This window comes from Trichomycterus rosablanca, chromosome 20, assembly GCF_030014385.1.
Source record: "Trichomycterus rosablanca isolate fTriRos1 chromosome 20, fTriRos1.hap1, whole genome shotgun sequence".
Classification (NCBI taxonomy): domain Eukaryota; kingdom Metazoa; phylum Chordata; class Actinopteri; order Siluriformes; family Trichomycteridae; genus Trichomycterus; species Trichomycterus rosablanca.
Genome location: NC_086007.1, coordinates 19,246,961 through 19,269,162, shown reverse-complemented (window position 1 = coordinate 19,269,162; position 22,202 = coordinate 19,246,961). Strand labels below are relative to the sequence as shown.

The following is a 22,202-nucleotide window of genomic DNA, read 5'->3' as shown; positions in this document are numbered from 1 at the left end:
AGCTGCACTTCTGGAAGAGACACAACAGCTCGGTGAAGCTCGTTTTGAAAAATAAGTTAGAGAGTTTGGACGGGAATGTGCCGAGTTCAGACGAGCTGCTGGGCTGCTATTTTTACAAACGGATCTTAGCACACCCACTGCGAACTACGAGTGCAGTGCAATACAGAGAGTTATGCAAAATAAGAAAAGCACAGATGCCCTCGTTGCTTATTAAAGCAAAATTACTGACATGTATTTTCAACCACACTATTTTACTATTATGATGTTGGCTGCAGTGAACATTCAATCAGCAAATCAAATTAGCAGCTCAGAAAGTCTTTGTTGTAGGTACAGTTATCCTAATCAGACGAGGCTGTGCGATACCGTCTGCCCCGTAGTACCTGTGTTGTATCAGTACTAGGTGATGCTGTGTGTTCCACCCCGGTGAGAATCAGACGAGGCTGTGTGATACCGTCTGCCCCGTAGTACCTGTGTTGTATCGCTAGGTGATGCTGTGTGTTCCACCCCGGTGGGAATCAGACGAGGCTGTGCGATACCGTCTGCCCCATAGTACCTGTGTTGTATCAGTACTAGGTGATGCTGTGTGTTCCACCCCGGTGGGAATCAGATGAGGTTACGTGATACCGTCTGCCCCATAGTACCTGTGTTGTATCAGCACTAGGTGATGCTCTGTGTTCCACCCCGGTGGGAATCAGACGAGGCTGTGTGATACCGTCTGCCCCATAGTACCTGTGTTGTATCAGCACTAGGTGATGCTGTGTGTTCCACCTCGGTGGGAATCAGACGAGGCTGTGCAAAACCGTCTGCCCCATAGTACCTGTGTTGTATCAGCACTAGGTGATGCTGTGTGTTCCACCTCGGTGGGAATCAGACGAGGCTGTGCAAAACCGTCTGCCCCATAGTACTTGTGTTGTATCAGTACTAGGTGATGCTCTGTGTTCCACCCCGGTGGGAATCAGACGAGGCTACGTGATACCGTCTGCCCCATAGTACCTGTGTTGTATCAGCACTAGGTGATGCTGTGTGTTCCACCTCGGTGGGAATCAGACGAGGCTGTGCAATACCGTCTGCCCCATAGTACCTGTGTTGTATCAGTACTAGGTGATGCTCTGTGTTCCACCCCGGTGGGAATCAGGCGAGGCTGTGTGATACCGTTTGCCCCATAGTACCTGTGTTGTATCAGCACTAGGTGATGCTGTGTGTTCTACCCCAGTGGGAATCAGACGAGGCTGTGTGATAGTACTAGAAAAGGTGACGCTGTGTGTTCCACCTGACCCGTAGTTTAAGGATTAACAGTAAATGTAAGGTCTATGTAAGACAGAGATATCACCATGGACGAAATCGCTATATGAGCGTCATTGTGTGGCAGTAGAACTGGAACACTGTACTATTGGTGACGACCGGTAGTATAAGTTACTTTGTCTCAGCAAATCCGGCTGTATAAGTATTGAGGCAACTATCACCCAACACTCGCAAGGTGCTGTATGGCCGACTAGAACATGGCCAGCGCTCTGCTGGAGGGCAAAAGAAGCACTATAAAGACCGACTGAAAACAGTACTAAAGAAGTGCAACATCAAGCCTGGGGACCTGGAGCACTTGGCTGCTGACCGATACACCTGGCGGCAGCTGTGCTCAGATGGGTACAAAGCATTGGAGGATTAAAGGACAGCTAGGAGACAACAGAGGAGAATGAGGAGGAGAAACACACCCATGGGTGCCAGTAACATCACCACCACATTCACATGTCCCACCTGTAACAGGACTTGTGGGTCCAGGATAGGACTATACAGCCATCAGAAAACTCACCGTTGAAGGACAGAAGTGGACGTGATCATCGGACTCGATGGACAACCACAAACAAAGTTACTTTGTCTGCTGTCAGTCTGTGGGATAGTCTTAGTATTTAGTATTGTAATTTCCCCGTTAATATGTATAATTAATCCCTTATAATAATGTGTATCTTTCTTGTTTTAATTTCATATTCCCTAAATTGTAGGGTTTATTTTACTATATTTTCTTTTAGTTTTCATGTTCTTAATTGCTTATCTCTCGTTTTAATTTCATATTCCCTAAATTGTAGAGTTTATTTAACTATATTTTCTTTTAGTTTTTCCTGTTCTTAATTTTTTATCTCTCTTGTTTTAATTTCATATTCCCTAAATTGTAGGGTTTATTTTACTATATTTTCTTTTAGTTTTGCTTATCTCTCTTGTTTTAATTTCATATTCCTTAAATTGTAGGGTTTATTTTACTATATTTTCTTTTAGTTTTTATGTTCTGAATTGCTTATCTCTCGTTTTAATTTCATATTCCCTAAATTGTAGGGTTTATTTTACTATATTTTCTTTTAGTTTTTCATGTTCTTAATTTTTTATCTCTCTTGTTTTAATTTCATATTCCCTAAATTGTAGGGTTTATTTTACTATATTTTCTTTTAGGTTTTTCATGTTCTTAATTTTTTATCTCGTTTTAATTTCATATTCCCTAAATTGTAGGGTTTATTTTACTATATTTTCTTTTAGGTTTTTCATGTTCTTAATTTTTTATCTCTTGTTTAAATTTCATGTTGTCTTAATTGTAACTAAATGTTTTTCCTTATGTAAATCACTTTGAATTGCCACTGTGCATGAAAGATGCTATACAAATAAACTTGCCTTGACTTGCCTTGCCTCTCCAAGCTAACATTTGGGTTCAGGTAAAGCAGCAGCAGCAAGCAAGTACACTCACATTTGGCTTTTTCTTCATCCCGTCCTCTTGTCAACAGAACCAGGCCAACGATGAGGTTGTTGAAGTGAAGCCCTTTTGAGGTGCCACCAAATGAGTTGCAGATCACCTGCAGAAAACAGAAAATATTTTAGTTCATACGCATTAATAAACCTGTTTATTAATCTGTAAATCAAAAATGACTAATAAAAAAACATAGAAACATTTAGAATAATAGTTGAATAATTGGCAGCGTACCAAACTACACTGATCAGCCATAACATTAAAACCACCTCCTTGTTTCTACACTTACTGTCCATTTTATCAGCTCCACTTACCATATAGAAGCACTTTGTAGTTCTACAATTACTGACTGTAGTCCATCTGTTCCTTTACATACTTTTTAACCTGCTTTCACCCTTTTCCTTAATGGTCAGGACCCCCCACAGGACCACCACAGAGCAGGTATTATTGGTGGATCATTCTCAGCAATGACATGGTGGTGGTTAGTGTGTGTTGTGCTGGTATGAGTGAATCAGACACAGCAGTGCTGCTGGAGTTTTTAAACACCGTGTCCACTCACTGTCCACTCTATTAGACTCTCCTAGCTAATTGGTCCACCTTGTAGATGTAAAGTCAGAGAAGATCGCTCATCTATTGCTGCTGTTTGAGTTGGTCATCTTCTAGACCTTCAGCAGTGGTCACAAGACGCTGCCCACGGGACGCTGTTGGCTGGATATTTTTGGTTGGTGGACTATTCTCAGTCCAGCAGTGACACTGAGGTGTTCAGCAGTGCTGCTGTGTCTTATCCCACACACTAACACACCACCACCATGTCAGTGTCACTGCAGTGCTGAGAATGATCCAGCAGCCAAATAATACCTGCTCTGTAGTGGTCCTGGGAGAGTCCTGACCATTTAAGAACAGGGTGAAAGCAGGCTAACAAAGCGTGCAGAGAAACAGACAGACTACAGTCAGTAATTGTAGAACTACAAAGTGCTTCTATATGGTAAGTAGAGCTGATAAAATTGACAGTGAATGTATAAACAATGAGGTGGTTTTAATGTTATGGCTGATGTATATACTTCTGTATTACCTAGTAGGTCAACTTCATTCATAACCATAGATTAAATATTTAACAAATGCCTCAATAATGCAAATATGTTGTTGAACTTTAATAAATAAACAGCTACTCTTTAAACAATAAAAAACAACAAATAAAATATAAGATAAAATAAGATATAAGATATAGCTGCTGTGATGCTTCGTGGTTGTAAATGCAAAAACTCCCTCTGCAGCAGTAACATCATCTTCTGTTTTACCCAATCTCACAAAATAGATTAATTACCTGACAAACTCTTTCCTTGAAGTAATGGCCCACTTTTTTAGTCAATCACTCACATTTCAATATTAATTGTCCATGATCTGACGCTTACGAGCAACTGGGTTATACAACAAGACAACTAAACAAAGCGCAAGAGCAGGTCCATCTCTAAACGGCTCAAAAGAAACAAAATTGGGCGTTGTGAAGGAGCCTGGTAGTAGAAGTCCTGACTTGGTGGCGCTACGGGTCGGCCAAGTGCCCCCTAGCAGGCACAATCGGCAGTGCCTGCAGCAGACAAAATTGGCTAATAAGTGGGTGGGGTCTTTAATGCTGTGTAAGGACCCTAGTTAGCAGCCCGACGTGCCTCTTTAAAACTTTTGCACGACATTGTATGTGTACAAGGTGTACAGGTGTGTTGTACATGTGTATTTTTCACCTCTTTTCTCTGTGTCTGTGCTTCTGTGTGTGCGTCTACGCTTTTGTGTCTGTGCTTCTGTGTCTGTGTGTGCGTCTGTGCTTCTCTGCGTCTGTGAATCTGTGCATGTGTCTGTGTGTGCGTCTGTGTAGGTCTGTACATTTGGGCATGTGTCTGTGCATGTGTCTGTGTGTGCATCTTCTGTGTCTGTGTCTGTGTCTGTGTCTGTGCTTCTGTGTCTGTGTGCGTCTCTGCTTCTGTGTGTGCATCTGTGCTTTTGTGTCTGTGCTTCTGTGTCTGTGTGTGTCTGCGTCTGTGCTTCTCTGTCTGTGTGTGTGTGTGTGCTTCTGTGTCTGTGCTTTTGTGACCGTGTGTGTGTCTATGTCTGTGCTTCTGGCTGTGTGCGCGTCTGTGCGCCTATGCTTGTGTGTCTGTGTGTGCGTCTGTGCGTGTCTGTGCATGTGTGTGCGTCTGTGCAATTGTCAGTGTGTGCATCTGTGCATCTGTCTGTGTGTGTGTCTGTGGATCTGTGTCTATGTCTGTGTGTGCATCTGTGATAAAGCTAACAGCAGTTCTGAGGATGAAAAAGAAGTACAATCTCAAGCAGACCTTTCCAGGAAAGCTGAGTAAGCTGTGTGTGTGTGTGTGTGTGCATTGTACAGCCAGAATATCACACACAGTGAGTGGGGGGGGGGGGGGGGGGGGGGGGTGTACTTTTGCACGACATTGTATGTGCACAAGGTGTACAGGTGTGTTGTACATGTGTATTTTTCACCTTTTTTCTCTCCCCTACTGTGCAGATGTGTCTTACCAGGACTTGGTCATGGTCACTGGGCAGAAAGGTACAAGTCTGTGTGTGTGTGTGTGTGTGTGTGTGTGTGTGGCTGTTAGTGTTTAGGCAGGCCATAATGAACTGCTGTACTGGTATGCCAGCTTCTCTACATCTTTCTTTCTCCAATCTGCTGATGCATCTCGCCAGGGCTTAGGTCATGTTTAGTGGGCACAGAAGTGTGTGTGTTGGCAAGGATTGTCCCCAAGACAGACCATAATAAACTGCTGTACTGGTGAGGTTGTGCTGGACGAGTCAGATTCTCCACCTCTTTCCTCTCCTGTACAGTGCTGATGTGTCTCGCCAGGGCTTAGGTCATGGTCACTGGGCAGAAAGGTGTGTGTGTGTGTGTGTGTGTGTGTTGGCAGGGAGTGTCTATAAAACACAGTCCATAATGAATTGCTGTGATGTACTGGTGAGTTTAGGCTGCAGGAGACTGCAGTGCTGATATACCTTACTGGGAATCAGGCTTTGTTCACTGAACAAATAATGGTGGTGATGATGGGTCTCAGGGCTTAGGTCATGGTCACTGGGCAGAAAGGTGTGAGTGTGTGTGTGTGTGTGTGTTGGCAGGGAGTGTCTATAAAACACAGTCCATAATGAACTGCTGTGATGTACTGGTGAGTTTAGGCTGCAGGAGACTGCAGTGCTGATATACCTTACTGGGGCTCAGGCTTTGCTCACTGAACACAGAAAGGTGTTGAGAGCTGATGATGATGATGCTGGTGATGATGATGATGGGTCTCAGGGTTTAGGTCATGGTCACTTGCCACAGAGAGGTTAGCTGGGAGTGTCCGTAATGAACGGCTGTTCTGGTAAAATCCTGCTTATCTACCTCTGTTCCTCTCTGCTGCAGCACTAATGCATCCAACCGTGAGTCAGACACTCAGTCTGAAAACCTAGTGAGCTCTGTACTAAGTGTGTAGCACTGTCACCTCACAGCAAGAAGGTCCTGGGTTCGATACCCAGGTGGGGCGGTCTGGGTCCTTTCTGTGTGGGTTTACTCCGGGGGCTCCGGTTTCCTCCCACTGTCCAAAGACATGCAAGTGAGGTGAATTGGAGACACTAAATTGTCCATGACTGTCTGTACATTTGGGCATGTGTCTGTGCATTTATGCATGTGTCTGTGTGTGCATCTTCTGTGCGTGTGTGTGTCTGTGCTTCTGTGTCTGTGTGCGTCTGTGCTTCTGTGTGTGCGTCTGTGCTTTTGTGCATCTGTGCATTTGTCCGTGTCTGTGTGTGCACGTCTGTGTAGGTCTGTACATTTGTGCATGTGTCTGCACCTTCTGTGTCTGTGTGTACGTCTGTGCTTTTGTGTCTGTGCTTCTGTGACTATGTCTGTGCATGAGTCTGTGTGTGCATCTTCTGTGTGTGTGTGTCTGTGCTTCTGTGTCTGTGTGCGTCTGTGCTTCTGTGTGTGCGTCTGTGTTTTTGTGCGTCTGTGCATTTGTCCGTATGTGCACGTCTGTGTAGGTCTGTACATTTGTGCATGTGTCTGCACCTTCTGTCTGTGTGTGCGTCTGTGCTTTTGTGTCTGTGCTTCTGTGACTATGTCTGTGTGTGCATCTTCTGTGTGTCTGTGCTTCTGTGTCTGTGTGCGTCTGTGCTTCTGTGTGTGCGTCTGTGCATTTGTCCATGTGTGCACGTCTGTGTAGGTCTGTACATTTGTGCATGTGTCTGCACCTTCTGTGTCTGTGTGTGCATCTGTGCTTTTGTGTCTGTGCTTCTGTGACTGTGTCTGTGCTTCTGTGTCTGTGTGTGCGTCTGTGCTTTTGTGTCTGTGCTTCTGTGACCATGTCTGTGCTTCTGTGTCTGTGCTTCTCTGTCTGTGTGTGTGTCTGTGCTTCTGTGTGCATCTGTGCATGTGTCTGTATGTGCGTCTGTGTAGGTCTGTACATTTGGGCATGTGTCTGTGCATTTATGCATGTGTCTGTGCAAATGTGCATGTGTCCGTGTGTGCATCTTCTGTGTGTGTGTGTGTGTGTGCTTCTGTGTGCGTCTGTGCGGCTGTGCTTTTGTGCGTCTGTGCATTTGTCCGTGTCTGTACGTCTGTGTAGGTCTGTACATTTGTGCATGTGTCTGCACCTTCTGTGTCTGTGTGTGCGTCTGTGCTTTTGTGTCTGTGCTTCTGTGACTATGTCTGTGCATGTGTGCATCTGTGCATCTGTCTGTGTTTGTGTGTCAGTGTGTGTGTCTGTGGATCTGTGTTAATGTCTGTGTGTGCATCTGTGATAAAGCTAACAGCAGTTCTGAGGATGAAAAAGAAGTACAATCTCAAGCAGACCTTTCCAGGAAAGCTGAGTAAGCTGTGTGTGTGTGTGTGTGTGTTGCTGCACTGTACAGCCAGAATATCACAGAATATTCCTGTCTCCGAGGGAAGTTTCACCAAAAGCTAATTCTGCACTGTAAAAAAAACAAGAGAGGGATTCAAAACACTAGTCTGAGTACACTAGAGCAAACATCCCACAGGATAGCAATCCATCGATGGGTCTCGGGCTTATCCTATCTCAGACATAGGCGATACACGCTCAACAGGCCGATAGCGCAGCTGGGGATTCGAACCCTGGATCCCAGCAGTAGTGGGTTAGCAAAATGTACCGTTGTGCCACCTGAGGGTGCATTTGGATTATAGTTCTGTAAAATTAATTCTACACAATAAATAATAAGATTCCAACTTTGTGGAAACAGTTTAGGGATGGCCTACACAGTCTAGTCGTGTCCAATTACCCTGAACGCATCCTCTATACTGATTCGACCCTTCACCGCTGACTCGGGACGCCTATCGACTGACATGCGCCCCCTCCGGCACGTACGGTCAGTACAGACTGCATTTTTCACCCGCACGCGTCGATTTCATACACTTGACGGGCACTGTGTACGGAGGGCCACACCCCCATCAGCATTATTCCTCAGCCCTGTGCAGGCGCCATCAGTCAGCCAGCGGGGGCCGCGGTCGCACCAGTCATGAGGACCTACGATCCGACTTTCTTACCCTCTAACCCTGAACAACAGCCAGTCGTTGTTCATGCAGCCGCCCAGCCCAGTCGGAAAGGCAGAGCTGAGATTCGATACGATGTATTCGATACCCCAACTCTGGTGCGCTAGCGTACTTTACCGCTGCGCCACCCGAGCGGCCGCTTGGATGGAGCCGTAACCTCAACCTCACTAAGCACCTTTGGGATTAATTGGAATATCACAAGCCAGGACTTTTCCAGTGACTGGCATCACAAATGCTTGTCTGACTTAGTGGCCATGGTTCCAACAAACATCCCACATCACACACGTCCATTAATCAGACAAGCCGAAAGCGCTGAAGGTGAGCATTTCTGAGACGGCTCTCAGTTCAGACTGAAGAGGAAGGAAAAATGGAAGGCATTTGATGAAGTTAATCGCCAGGGGATGCTAGAAATAAGAAGGTGTTGTTGGCTGGCCGGCCAGCTGTCAGACAGGCTAAATTAGAGCGCTTCAGCTCTGGCACGCTCGTTTATCACGGTGATGGAATGAGCTGCAGACTCCACCTGTCAGGACTGAGGTGGCCGCCCTGCGCCGACGGGCTGAGGAGCGACGTTCCCGGGTCCTACCACACCAACCCTCACTGTTTAGAGTGGAGGTGGAACCAAGGGGTGTCTGGAAAAGTTTTTTCTCAGTTTCTCGGCAAGCAGATGTTTGCGTCGGATGTGCTAATTGGGTGGGTACATTTGGAGAGAGTGATTCGCCTGGCATCAGTAGTGCAGGTGTGGACGAAAGATTCTCTTGATTTAACTCTTAATGTGCCCAGACGAAAGAGAAAAGAAGCTCATGGAAAGGGTAAATAAATCCCTTCTTTATCTCTGTTTTACAGCTTTTTATTTAATTATTTCATGCATTTTCTCCCAATTTAGCATAGCCAATCAGTCTTCCACTGCTGGGGACCCCAGTGGCGTTCCAAAGAGGGCGTGTTCAGTGTTACAGTGTTAAAGACACCACCCCTAGTGGCCGATTTTGTCTGCTACAGGCCTAATGGTTCTTTTCAAATATAAATAAATTATCACTGATTTTTGCATAAAGGTGTATAAGTGTCATTTATTCGCACATTCTGTCAATTTAACCTATTTCGGTACACGGAGAGAGATGTAAGCTGGCATGCTAGAGGGCTGCGCCACCTCAGCCCATTGGTTTGAATAGTCTGAGGCTAACTTTGTTAGCTCTGTAAGCTAGATCTGAGGTGACCTGATCACAGTAATCGCTGTATAAGTATCAGGCACGTGCACAGAAATTTTTGGGGGCAGGTGCTCAAGCCAAAAAAAAAGGGCACCCATCGCCAAAATTATTAATAAAATTAAAAAGAAAAACACAGTAGGGTATTTAACTTATATATTTATTTTTGTTAACACAATCAATACACATCTAATCAAATAACTCAAATGATCAAATTGCATAAATAATTGAAAAACAGGCAAAAACAAGGCCATATTGTGCACGCTTTTTAAAAACCAAACAACTGATACTGGTACATCTCCCTCATTTGCTTTACTGGTAGATGGCCTAATCCAGGATACAAGAGAGCTGCTACCCTGAGCTGCTTGCTGTAGTTTCCTTTTCTTTCTGCTTTTGTAACCTTTCTTTTCTTGGCATTATGCTGCAAAATTTGTAAATGAGATAAATTAATGTTGTGCATAATAATCAAGAGTGACTTACTGAACGGGGCAGAATTCTCACAAGAACTCAAATAAATGCCCGTCAGATTAGGGTTGGGCGGTATGACGGTATTACGATATACCGCGGTATTTAAAAATGGTGACGGTATTTTAAAAATGTGAAGCGCCAAATTTCTGCTTAAGGTCCACCTTGAAAACGGAGACTTTAAGACCTGCGCGCATCCACAATAAGGGACGGGCGGGAGTTGTAGGTGGTTGGAGCTCACTGATTGGTTGTGGGGGTGCTCACTTTTTGAGGTGATAACACAAAAGCTAGGGAGCGCTCTACATAGGGTGTGTTCAAACACCTATGGAGCTGCCTTGCTGTCTTACTGCCTACATGCAAGTTTATACAATATAATATTATCTGTGTGTGTGTGTGTGTGTGTGTGTGTGTGTGTGTGTGTGTCGCGCTCACTCTTCGCGATACTCGGATTTCGGATTTGAATTCCGACAATAAACAGCTTTTATTATGACTGATTAATTCCCCGAACTGATGTGAAGCAGAATTGGTGTATTACAGCCAATAAAAACGGCACAAAAATGAAAAGAACATGTAAAACATGTATATAACGGTTCCCAGAGATGCGACTCGGTTCATTTGAAAGAGCCGTTCAATCGAATCGGATCGCTCGCGAACGATCCATTACTAACAGAGAGACGTCCGCACCCCCATTACCCCCGCGGTAATACCGTATACCGTGGCATTTTATGAACACGGTATGACGGTATGAAAATCGGCAATATCGCCCAACCCTACGTCAGATATCAAAACACGTTTGGGGGGGAATTGATGACAGAGAGGGTAATCTTTATTTTTAAATATTGATGAATGTAGAAAAAAATTGGGCTCCAGCAGAAAGGGCACTTCTCTCATCCAGGGCAAAAGGGCAGGTGCTTGAGCACCACTACATATACATTTACATTTTCAGCATTTAGCAGACGCTTTTATCCAAAGCGACTTACACAATGAGCGAAACACAATGAGCAATTGAGGGTTAAGGGCCTTGCTCAGGGACCCAAAAGTGGCAACTTGGTGGTGGGGGGACTTGAACCGGCAACCTTCTGTTTACTAGTCCAGTACCTTAACCACTGAGCTATCACTGGCCCCCCACTAGGGGTCTATCTGTGCACGTGCCTGATAAGTATGTGATGTTGTTAACTGCGTAGTCATAGCAGTCAAGGAGAGGAGCGAGGAAAACCACTGCAAAAGAGACTTATATTCCAACCAGATGTGTTCATTTTCAGGTGCTCCAAATTACTCAAAACTATATACAACATATATACAATATATACAAGCTGGGTTAAATTCTTAACCAGGACTACTGGGATTCTTTACCACAACAGAATCACTTATATTCACAGTCCTTGTACTCTTGGCGTCTGAACAGACCTCCTCACTATTGAGTATGGAAGTATGCGATTTCGGACGAGGCTACAGTTTAGACTACATGATTTTTGTAAGCATTAGAAGAAATCTGGGCACACGAGCTGAACGATATGCTTTAACGACAGTACACTGAATTGCCTTCAAAATAAGCTGGTACGTCCATTTCCTAAACACCTCTATTTGAGACTTAAACTGTTTACCAAAATTTGAGAGGTCTGAGTGATGTTGATTAAATTCTGAATGCTGCGATTCGCCTTCAGCGCTGAGGAACGAGGATGAATAACGAGGATGCTCCCTCATTATTAAGTCAGAACATCACTCGGAATAAGCCGCTCAGGTGGCGCAGCGGTAAAGGGCACACGCTGCAACCGGAGCTGGATCTCGAGTACGTCGTACGACCAAGGCTGAGCGGCTAAATGAACAACGATTGGCCTGTTGTTCAGATGGGCGGGACTAAGGTCGGAAGTGGGTCTCCCTCTGTCAGAATGAGGCGGTTACGACCTCTGCTGGCTGATTAGAGGCGCCTACACGGAGATGAGGAAGGAGTGCTCTTAGGGTGTGTCTCTCCGCACGCAACGCTGGGTGGCGCCACACTCGTCAATGTGTTGGTGGCAAGATGCATATGGAGAGAATGCATACGGAGGGGATGTGGGTTAGCTTCGATCTCCTCGGTCAGGGCAGGGATCGGCCGAGGCAGAGAGGAGGCGTGATGCAAATTGGGCAATTGGACACGCTGAAGGGGGAGAAAATGCATTAAAAAAAAAAAGATCACTCAGAATGAGGCATCTAGGTAGGGCCCAGGCAGGGCCGGCACGGTGGGTCGGTGGGTAGCACTGTCGGCTCACAGCAAGAAGGTCCTGGGTTTGATTCCAGCAGTCACAGCAGTCCGGGTCCTTTCTGTGTGGAGTTCGCATGTTCTCCCCGTGTCTGTGTGGGTTTCTTCCAGGAGCTCCGGTTTCCTCCCACAGTCCAAAGACATGCAGTCAGGTTAACTGTGTGTGGGTGTGTGTGTTTGCCCTGTGACGGACTGGCCCGGTGAATCGCAGCAGCAAAACAGACAATGAATGAATGAATGAATGAATGAATAATAAATGAATAATATCAGATAAAGAACTGAGTTTATTCTGAATATGTCCATGTGAAACTTGATGCGTGGCATTTCACTCCAAAAAAATAAAAAATAAAAACAAAATAAGCTTTTAGAAACTGGTTTCTATGACAACTGTTGACTGTGCTAGGATCTTAAAGGAAGAAAAGCCTGCTTCTGTGAGACAGCTTTATGAGCAAAACATTTCTGAAATGGAATCTGAATTCGCAACAATAAAACTCAATAAAAGGAAGCTGAACTGACGTTTGGAGATGCGACGGTGCTGAACATGAAGACGTTACGGGTTGATTTGATTTATTACTCGACTGCATTTTAAAACGTGAGTAAAACTTAATGTTCTCAGCAAATCAGTAGAGCTACGTTCAGCCAAAAAGTAAAAAAAGGGAAGCACGTCAAACCCAATGACACCCGTGTAAAGCATGTCCGTGCTTCTCTTCTGTCTACGTCTTATAACAGTTTCTCTCATTAATGATGCTCTAGAGTCCAGTGGCGGCGTGCTTTCCACCACTGCATTCGACGCTTTGCATTGCGCTTGGTGATGTAAGGCTTTGACGCAGCTGCTCATTCCATGAAGCTCTACACACTGTTCTTCAGCTAATCTGAAGGCCACATGAAGTTTGGAGGTCTGTAGCGATCGACTCTGCAGAAAGTCGGCGACCTCTGCGCACTACGCGCCTCAGCATCCGCCGACCCCGCTCTGTCATTTTTTCCCACTTTTTCCCCCAAACTTTTATCCCCATTCTAATCGTGTCCAATTACCCCGAATGCGTCCTCTATACTGATTCGACCCTTTGCCGCTGACTGAGGACGCCACTCAACTGACTTGCGCCCCCTCCGGCACGCAGTCAGTACAGCCGGCATTTTTCACCTGCACGAGCCGAGTTCATACACCGAGAGACACCGCGCACGGAGGGTCACACCCCCCTCAGCCCTGTGCAGGCACCGTCAGTCAACCAGCAGGGGCCGCAGTCGTACCAGTTATGAAGACCTATGCTCCGACTCTACCCCTAACCCTGAACAACAGCCAAACGTTGTTAATACTGCCGCCCAACCCAGTCGGAAAGGTACAGCAGAGTTTCGATACGATGTATCTAGAAACCCAACTCTGGTGAGCTAGCGTACTTTACCGCTGCGCCACCTGAGCGGCCCCCGCTCTGTCATTTTACGTGGCTACCACTTCGTGGCCGAGTTGCTGTCGTTCCCAGTCGCTTCCACTTTGTTATAATACCACTGACAGTCGACTGTTGAATATTTAGTAGCGAGGAAATTTCACAACTGGACTTGTTGCACAGATGGCATCCTATCATGGTACCATGCTGGAATTCACTGAGCTCCAGTGAGCGACCCATTCTTTCACCAATGTTTGTAGAAGCAGTCTGCATGCCTAGGTGCTTGGTTTTATACACCTATGGCCATGAAAGTGATCGGAACATCTGAATTCAATGATTTGTATGGGTGAGTAAATACTTTTGGCAATGTAGTGTATGTTCAGCCAGACAGTAAAAAATGGAAAGCACGTCAAACATAAAGCTCCCTGCATATAAACTAAAGCATCGACTACAGAATCCAGCCTGACTGAAGCTGCCCAACACCACCATCGCCAACCGTACAGATGCATCAGATCTAATTACAAGCTCCTGGGCATTAAGGGATGCGATCTGAACGTTAAAGGCTGGGCATTAGAGATATAAAAGCTCTCCGTCATGGAAAACTGAGCGCTCGCTGCGGTCCTAATGAGAAACATCATTAAGTTGCAACTGTATGTGGAGAATATATGATCCTAAAGCACAGAATTCATCAAATCTTAATCTTCCATCTGAAGCGTGTCTCTGTGCCAGACCCTGATATTAGCAAAACAGTTTCAAGTTTCTGATCGTCATCGCTCTATGTCAGGGGTGTCTAAACTTTTCAATTACTGACTGTAATCCATCTGTTTCTCTGCATACTTCAATGGTGAGAACCACCACAGAGCAGGTAATGTTTAGGTGGTGGATCATTCTCAGCACTGCAGTGACACTGACATGGTGGTGGTGTGTTAGTGTGTGTTGTGCTGGTATGAGCGGATCAGACACAGCAGCGCTGCTGGAGTTTTTAAACACCGCGTCCACTCACTGTCCATTAGACACTCCTACCTAGTTGGTCCACCTTGTAGATGTTAAGTCAGAGACGATGGCTCAGCTATTGCTGCTGTTTGAGTCGGTCATCTTCCACTTTTTGGCTGAAGGGCCACACCGGGTTTTAAAATTTGAGAGAGATTGAAATTCCTCCCCAAGCCAGTGTTTATTTCGTTGACGAATGATTTTCGTCATAGTTTTCGTCAACGAACCTTTTTTTCATGACGAAAACTAGACGAAAACTAAATAAAAACAACATAAAAAGATAAAAACTATGACGAAATGAATCGACACTTTCGTCAACGAATAAAAACGAGACGAAAATGTTTGGCAGGGACGACATCCAATCAGAACTGATTTAGTTTTGTGGAAGGTAGGGACAAGTAAGGAAGAGATCCAATCATAACTACTTTAGCGTATGAGGAGAGGCGGGACAAGCCGATTAGCCATCCAATCAGTACTAATCTTTTGCAGTACGGTGCTAAGAGCACACTCGCACACATTTGATCTAAACCCGGAAAGACCAGACTAGACTGTGAACTATCGTTACTCATGGAACTAGATTAACTCCACAATGTTAACAGGGAGAAAGATGAGAGCCGATATATGGACACATTTCTCATTTGACGTCGTGAAAAACAAGACGATGTGTAAACCATGTGTGGCACAGCTGCTTTTATGGTACCCAGTTTTATAAAGAATGTAAAATGCAATTTGTTATAAACAGTGCATATATTATTCAGGCAGAGCAGGCTTACTGGTCATTAATATTTTGTTATTGTTATGCTTAATAAGCAAGGTCAGGTAAATAAAGATGTTTGAAATAAGTTAAATCTGGTTTTGTGTGTATTGCACATTCAAACATTAATAATATTCCATAACTGGTTAAAAAATGCTTCATTTTGTGTAAGTGTATATAATGACTTAAATAATTCAAGGGAAGTGATAAAAAAGCATTTACATTTTACACCCTTTATATGTATTTTAGGGCGGCACGGTGGCTAAGTGGTTAACACTGTCGCCTCACAGCAAGAAGGTCCTGGTTCGAACCCCAGGTGGGGCGGTCCGGGTCCTTTCTGTGCGGAGTTTGCATGTTCTCCCCGTGTCTGCGTGAGTTTCCTCCGGGTGCTCCGGTTTCCTCCCACAGTCCAAAGACGTGCAAGTGAGGTGAATTGAAGACACTAAAATTGTCCATGACTGTGTTCGATATAAACTTGTGTGTAATGAGTAACTACCGTTCCTGTCATGAATGTAACCAATGTGTAAAAACATGACGTTAAAATCCTAATAAACAAACAAACAAACAAATATGTATTTTAGTCGACTGAATCGACTGTAGATTTAGTCGACTAAAGTCTTATGATAATTAGTCGACTAAAACTAGACTAAAACTAAAACAATTCAGATGACTAAATTCCGACTAAAACTAAATGACATTTTAGTCAAAAGACTATGACTAAAACAAAATCAAAATTTGCTGTCAAAATTAACACTGCCCCAAGCTCTGATTGGTTAATACAGCCATCTGGACCACGACTGAATCTCTTTACCAAATGAACTGATTCACTGAGTTGTTTGAGAACGACACTGTAATGAAATACTGTAGAGTGAGCAATACGAATGAATCTTTACCATAGATAAAAGCACAGCTCCCTGATTCGATTCCAATTAATAATTCGTTTGAGAAGAGTCGTTTCTGACTCATTGACTCAGTGATTCAATTTGCAAGCCCTACTCTGAAGGACAATTTTGTAAATGCTCAGTAGTTTGCCCACCACTGTTCTAGACCTTCATCAGTGGTCACAGGACGATGCCTACGGGGCACTGTTGGCTGGATATTTTTGGTTGGTGGACTATTCTCAGTTCAGCAGGGACAGTGAGGTGTTTAAAAACTCCAGCAGCATTGCTGTGTCTGATCCACTCATACCAGCACAACACACATTAACACACCACCACCATGTCAGTGTCAGTGCAGTGGCGAGAATCATCCACAACCTAAATAATACCTGCTCTGTGGTGATCCTGTGGGGGTCCTGACCATGGAAGAACAGATGGACTACAGTCAGTAATTGTAGAACTACAAAGTGCACCAACAAAGTGAGTGTAAAAACAAGGAGGTGGTTTTAATGTTAAGGCTGATCTGTGTATCTTATATACAGTGTATCACAAAAGTGAGTACACCCCTCACATTTCTGCAAATATTTTATTATATCTTTTCATGGGACAACACTATAGAAATAAAACTTGGATATAACTTAGAGTAGTCAGTGTACAACTTGTATAGCAGTGTAGATTTACTGTCTTCTGAAAATAACTCAACACACAGCCATTAATGTCTAAATGGCTGGCAACATAAGTGAGTACACCCCACAGTGAACATGTCCAAATTGTGCCCAAAGTGTCAATATTTTGTGTGACCACCATTATTATCCAGCACTGCCTTAACCCTCCTGGGCATGGAATTCACCAGAGCTGCACAGGTTGCTACTGGAATCCTCTTCCACTCCTCCATGATGACATCACGGAGCTGGTGGATGTTAGACACCTTGAACTCCTCCACCTTCCACTTGAGGATGCGCCACAGGTGCTCAATTGGGTTTAGTCCATCACCTTTACCTTCAGCTTCCTCAGCAAGGCAGTTGTCATCTTGGAGGTTGTGTTTGGGGTCGTTATCCTGTTGGAAAACTGCCATGAGGCCCAGTTTTCGAAGGGAGGGGATCATGCTCTGTTTCAGAATGTCACAGTACATGTTGGAATTCATGTTTCCCTCAATGAACTGCAGCTCCCCAGTGCCAGCAACACTCGTGCAGCCCAAGACCATGATGCTACCACCACCATGCTTGACTGTAGGCAAGATACAGTTGTCTTGGTACTTCTCACCAGGGCGCCGCCACACATGCTGGACACCATCTGAGCCAAACAAGTTTATCTTGGTCTCGTCAGACCACAGGGCATTCCAGTAATCCATGTTCTTGGACTGCTTGTCTTCAGCAAACTGTTTGCGGGCTTTCTTGTGCGTCAGCTTCCTTCTGGGATGACGACCATGCAGACCGAGTTGATGCAGTGTGCGGTGTATGGTCTGAGCACTGACAGGCTGACCTCCCACGTCTTCAACCTCTGCAGCAATGCTGGCAGCACTCATGTGTCTATTTTTTAAAGCCAACCTCTGGATATGACGCCGAACACGTGGACTCAACTTCTTTGGTCGACCCTGGCGAAGCCTGTTCCGAGTGGAACCTGTCCTGGAAAACCGCTGTATGACCTTGGCCACCATGCTGTAGCTCAGTTTCAGGGTGTTAGCAATCTTCTTATAGCCCAGGCCATCTTTGTGGAGAGCAACAATTCTATTTCTCACATCCTCAGAGAGTTCTTTGCCATGAGGTGCCATGTTGAATATCCAGTGGCCAGTATGAGAGAATTGTACCCAAAACACCAAATTTAACAGCCCTGCTCCCCATTTACACCTGGGACCTTGACACATGACACCAGGAAGGGACAACGACACATTTGGGCACAATTTGGACATGTTCACTGTGGGGTGTACTCACTTATGTTGCCAGCTATTTAGACATTAATGGCTGTGTGTTGAGTTATTTTCAGAAGACAGTAAATCTACACTGCTATACAAGTTGTACACTGACTACTCTAAGTTATATCCAAGTTTCATGTCTATAGTGTTGTCCCATGAAAAGATATAATTAAATATTTGCAGAAATGTGAGGGGTGTACTCACTTTTGTGATACACTGTATCTTTTTTTGCTTAATCAGGGAAAAACTCTGTATTTTATAATAGCCTGCATAAATAGATGGTCCTGTCTGTCAAAAACGAAACCCAAAAGCATAATTCATATTTATGTATGTATAATATTATTGCAGTAAGTTACATCAGACAGAATCCTGGGTGAAATGCTTTGCTACAGTCCCTAATGACTCATGAGTCATTATATTGACAAAACATTTACACCAGGGGTGTCCAAACTACGGCTTGCGGGCAATTTGGGGTCCATTACCATTTTTGAAACGGCCTGCAAGGTATTTTTGTTTTTGGATGAACATGGCAGCTTCAAAGAAGCGAAAACTAGACAATATTTTTTCACTGAGTTCAGAGGGAATGTTTAATTTACATTTATCCAAAGCGACTTACAGTATTGTGACAGTATAGTATCCAAGCAATTAAAGGTTAAGTGGTTGGCTCAAGGGCCAAACAGTGGCAACCTGTCAGTGGTGGGGCTTGAACCTAGGGCTGGGCGATTTTCACGATTAATTCGGTTAATTTGAATGAACGTTTTCACCCGATGTTAGAAATGTGACCATCGCGATTGTTTACATACTTTATATTTTCATTAAAATACAAACATGTCACGAGGCAGAAACTGAGCAGACGCTCGCGGAATATATATCAAGGGAAGTTTAATATCAAAAAGGCAAAAACAGTGTAGAGTGAAGAGTTAATTACGATTCACTGAATCGAACACAGCTGAAATGAATCAAAACTCCGGAGCCGATGAGCGCGATCAGGATTGGCTGACTGGGGACATGTGATAGTCACGTGACAGTCCGTGGGAGCATTGGAATTGTAGTCTATATTGTTAGAAGCAGAAATTAAGACCTCCATTCACCCCCCCACCCCCATCACAAGAGGACAAAATCAAAGCTGAGCTGAGTGCTTACTTGATGCCCCCCCAGTGTAGATACTGATACAGACTCACTTCAGTGGTGGAAACAGTAAACACGCTCGTGTTCCTTTTAAGAAACCTGTAAAGAACAGTTTGTGGTTGTGCACTTCTTAATGTAAGGAGAATCTGCTGCACATTATTGTAATTATTTTTAATTATTGTTATGCAGTTATTGTTATAAAGTTTGAGTTCCTTGAAAGGATAATTATCGGTGGTGCTGTTACTATTTTTGCACTTCTGCAGTCTTTTAAATTAAAATGTAAAAAAAAAAAAAAAAAAAAGAAATTTGAGTCTTTTTTCAATTGCAAATCGTAATCGAGAATCGGTAATAATTTAAAAATAATCGAGATTTTTTTTTTTTTGCAAAATCGCCCAGCCCTACTTGAACCAGCAACCTTTCGATTACTGCTAGGTTATAACTGCCCTTTAAAGAAGTATAATAATCTTCCCATTAGATTTACACCACCCCTGGTCCAGCTGGTGAGAGGCTAACCCTGGTCTAAACAAAACTAGTAAGCTGAGCTGTGAGGGTGGCAAACTCTCAGTGGAACAGCTGACTAATTCAGGGCCAGCAGTGGTGAGTAAAGTGTTGTCATGTGCTGGGATTACCTCTGCAACCTTGGGTGGAACTCCATCTCCCAGTACTTCCTTGTAGAAGCACTGCTGGGTCATGTAGGCGGAAAGGCCGCTGGTCCTCTTGAAGGCATCTTTAAGCCGCTTGAGCTCCACATCAGTAACTGGAAACAAACATTTAGATTAAAATACATCTAAACTGATGATTAATGAGCTCTCAGATTATCTCTGGGAAATGATTTCCAGTTGAGGAGGTTTTTCTATTCCTGAAACACTAATGAAGCGGAGCTGAAATAAATCGATATTTCTTGAGCGCGATTACAAATAGACGGCTACATAAATCTTCATAAATACACTGTATTGCCAAGAGTGTTCACTCACCAATCCAAATCATTGAATTCAGGTGTTCCGATCACTAAAACCAAGCACTTAGGCATGCAGACTGCTTCTACAAACATTTGTAAAAGAATGTCAGCTCAGTGATAGGACGCCACCTGTGCAACAAGTCCGGTCGTGAAATTTCCTCGCTACTAAATGTTACACAGTCGACTGTCAGTGCTATTATAACAAAGTGGAAGCGATCGGGAACGACAGCAGCTCAGCCACGAAGTGGTAGCCACGTAAAATGCTGAGGCACATAGTGCGCAGAGGTCGCCGACTTTCTCCAGAGATAATCGCTACAGACCTCCAAACTTCATGTGGCCTTCAGATGAGCTTAAGAACAGTGTGTAGAGAGCTTCATGGAATGGGTTTCCATGTTGGGAGGCTTCGTGGCGTTTCAACAAGGACGCTCTGATTGTTCTCTCTACCGCTCTGGCGCTAACGTTCACGTCGCTTAACTGAAACCACCAATCAGAATTACAGCATTACAGCATTACAACAGAATTACAACATTTTCAACAGTCAGAAATATGAATAACGTGTAAATGATTTACAAAATCATTGGTTTGTAAGCTTCCTCATTCTTATTAACCAAAATAACTAAGAAAATAAATACAAAATAAAACAGCCAATCCGAGGCCCTCAATTATTCGGGGGCCCCCGTGCATTAAATCACCTCTGCCTGCAACACATTCCAAAAAAATTAGGACATTTACCACTTTGTAATGTTGCTATTCCTTTTCACTACACTTAAAAGACATTTTGGCACCCAGGATACCAAGTGATTTAGATTTAATGTTTATATTAGGGATGTCCCGATCACGTTTTTTTTGTTCCCGATACCGATCCCGATTATTAATTTTGATCCCGATCCGATACCGAGTCTCAAACCGATACTTGTATTTTCTAGATATTGTCTAGATAAGAACTGGATAATACTGTTCACACAGTGCACACTTCAAGTACATTACAGTTATTCAAATTAATCCAGTGTATATGTTTAACAACTAAATAGCTCTGCAGTGCTGAAGGGAAAAATGCTGCATCCAAGCTATTGGCTTAATGTTTTGTATTTTTACAAAATCAATCAAAATGAGTGAGATAATTACAGTTTTACTTTAAACTTTACATTCGAAGAAAAAAATCTGTTTAATGCAGTGATACACTAAAAATGAACAGAAATCTGTGTAGCAGCTTAACTTGAATATAAGAAAAAAAGTTACTTAAAAGCATTACAGTAAAACCTGAATACCAAAATAAAATGGAAAGGCTCTTTTGTTATGAAGGAAAGCCAGTTTTTAAAGTGCTTGTATTGTGACAATGGTTTGATGGACGTTTCCATGCGAAGTGAGTGTGTTTTGACCCTTTGGGGCTTCCATAGTGCATGGAATCGCGTGCTTGACTCTAGCTGTCCGCTATTCGGTACCGTAACAGAAGAAGTTAATAAAGTGTTCTGCTCCCGACAATATGTGAATATATCGTGTATTTATTTCTTTATTAAACGAGTGCATCACTACGTTGTTTTGTAAACCGGAGTGATCCTTGACTCACACACCATATAAACAGTAAAATTCTACAGTAATGAACGCAGCTCTGCTACTACCGCCTCGTGAAATGCTCACAGTGCAGACATTACACGTCGCTGCTGGACTTGTTTCACTTTCCAATTTAAAGTATTTCCACACAGCGGACATGCTGACGTAAAACAAAAGATCGGAATTACGATCGGGTTTAGTAAAGCCGATTCCGATCAGTTAAAAAATGCCTTGATCGGCCGACATCCCTAGTTTATAATACTTTTATTTTGTCCCGTTCTTCCTGCAAACACGTCTTAAGATCCCACTTAATACTTAATTGTGTTGTGCAGCATTAACGCGAATGTTTTTCATGCTGTTTAGATTTCAGAATCAGTAGAGCAGAGCTGTGTGTGGCCGTGTGTCAGTGATGGAGTGACAGTAGTAGTGACTCAGTAGTAGAAAGGAAACGCTGCTCTGACCGTGATGATCGGTTT

At 43.8% G+C, this 22,202-nt stretch overlaps 1 protein-coding gene across 1 annotated transcript in view; it reads right to left on the bottom strand.

Annotated features, from left to right (window-relative positions):
- usp32 (ubiquitin specific peptidase 32) overlaps positions 1-22,202 on the bottom strand; it is a 151,568-nt gene that overhangs the window by 77,835 nt on the left and 51,531 nt on the right. Inside the window, exons 2-3 of the mRNA XM_063016647.1 lie at positions 19,847-19,974; positions 2,729-2,834 (exon numbers count right to left, since the gene is read on the bottom strand). Coding sequence (XP_062872717.1) covers positions 2,729-2,834; positions 19,847-19,974 — 234 coding nt within the window. The remainder of the gene's footprint in view (positions 1-2,728; positions 2,835-19,846; positions 19,975-22,202) is intronic.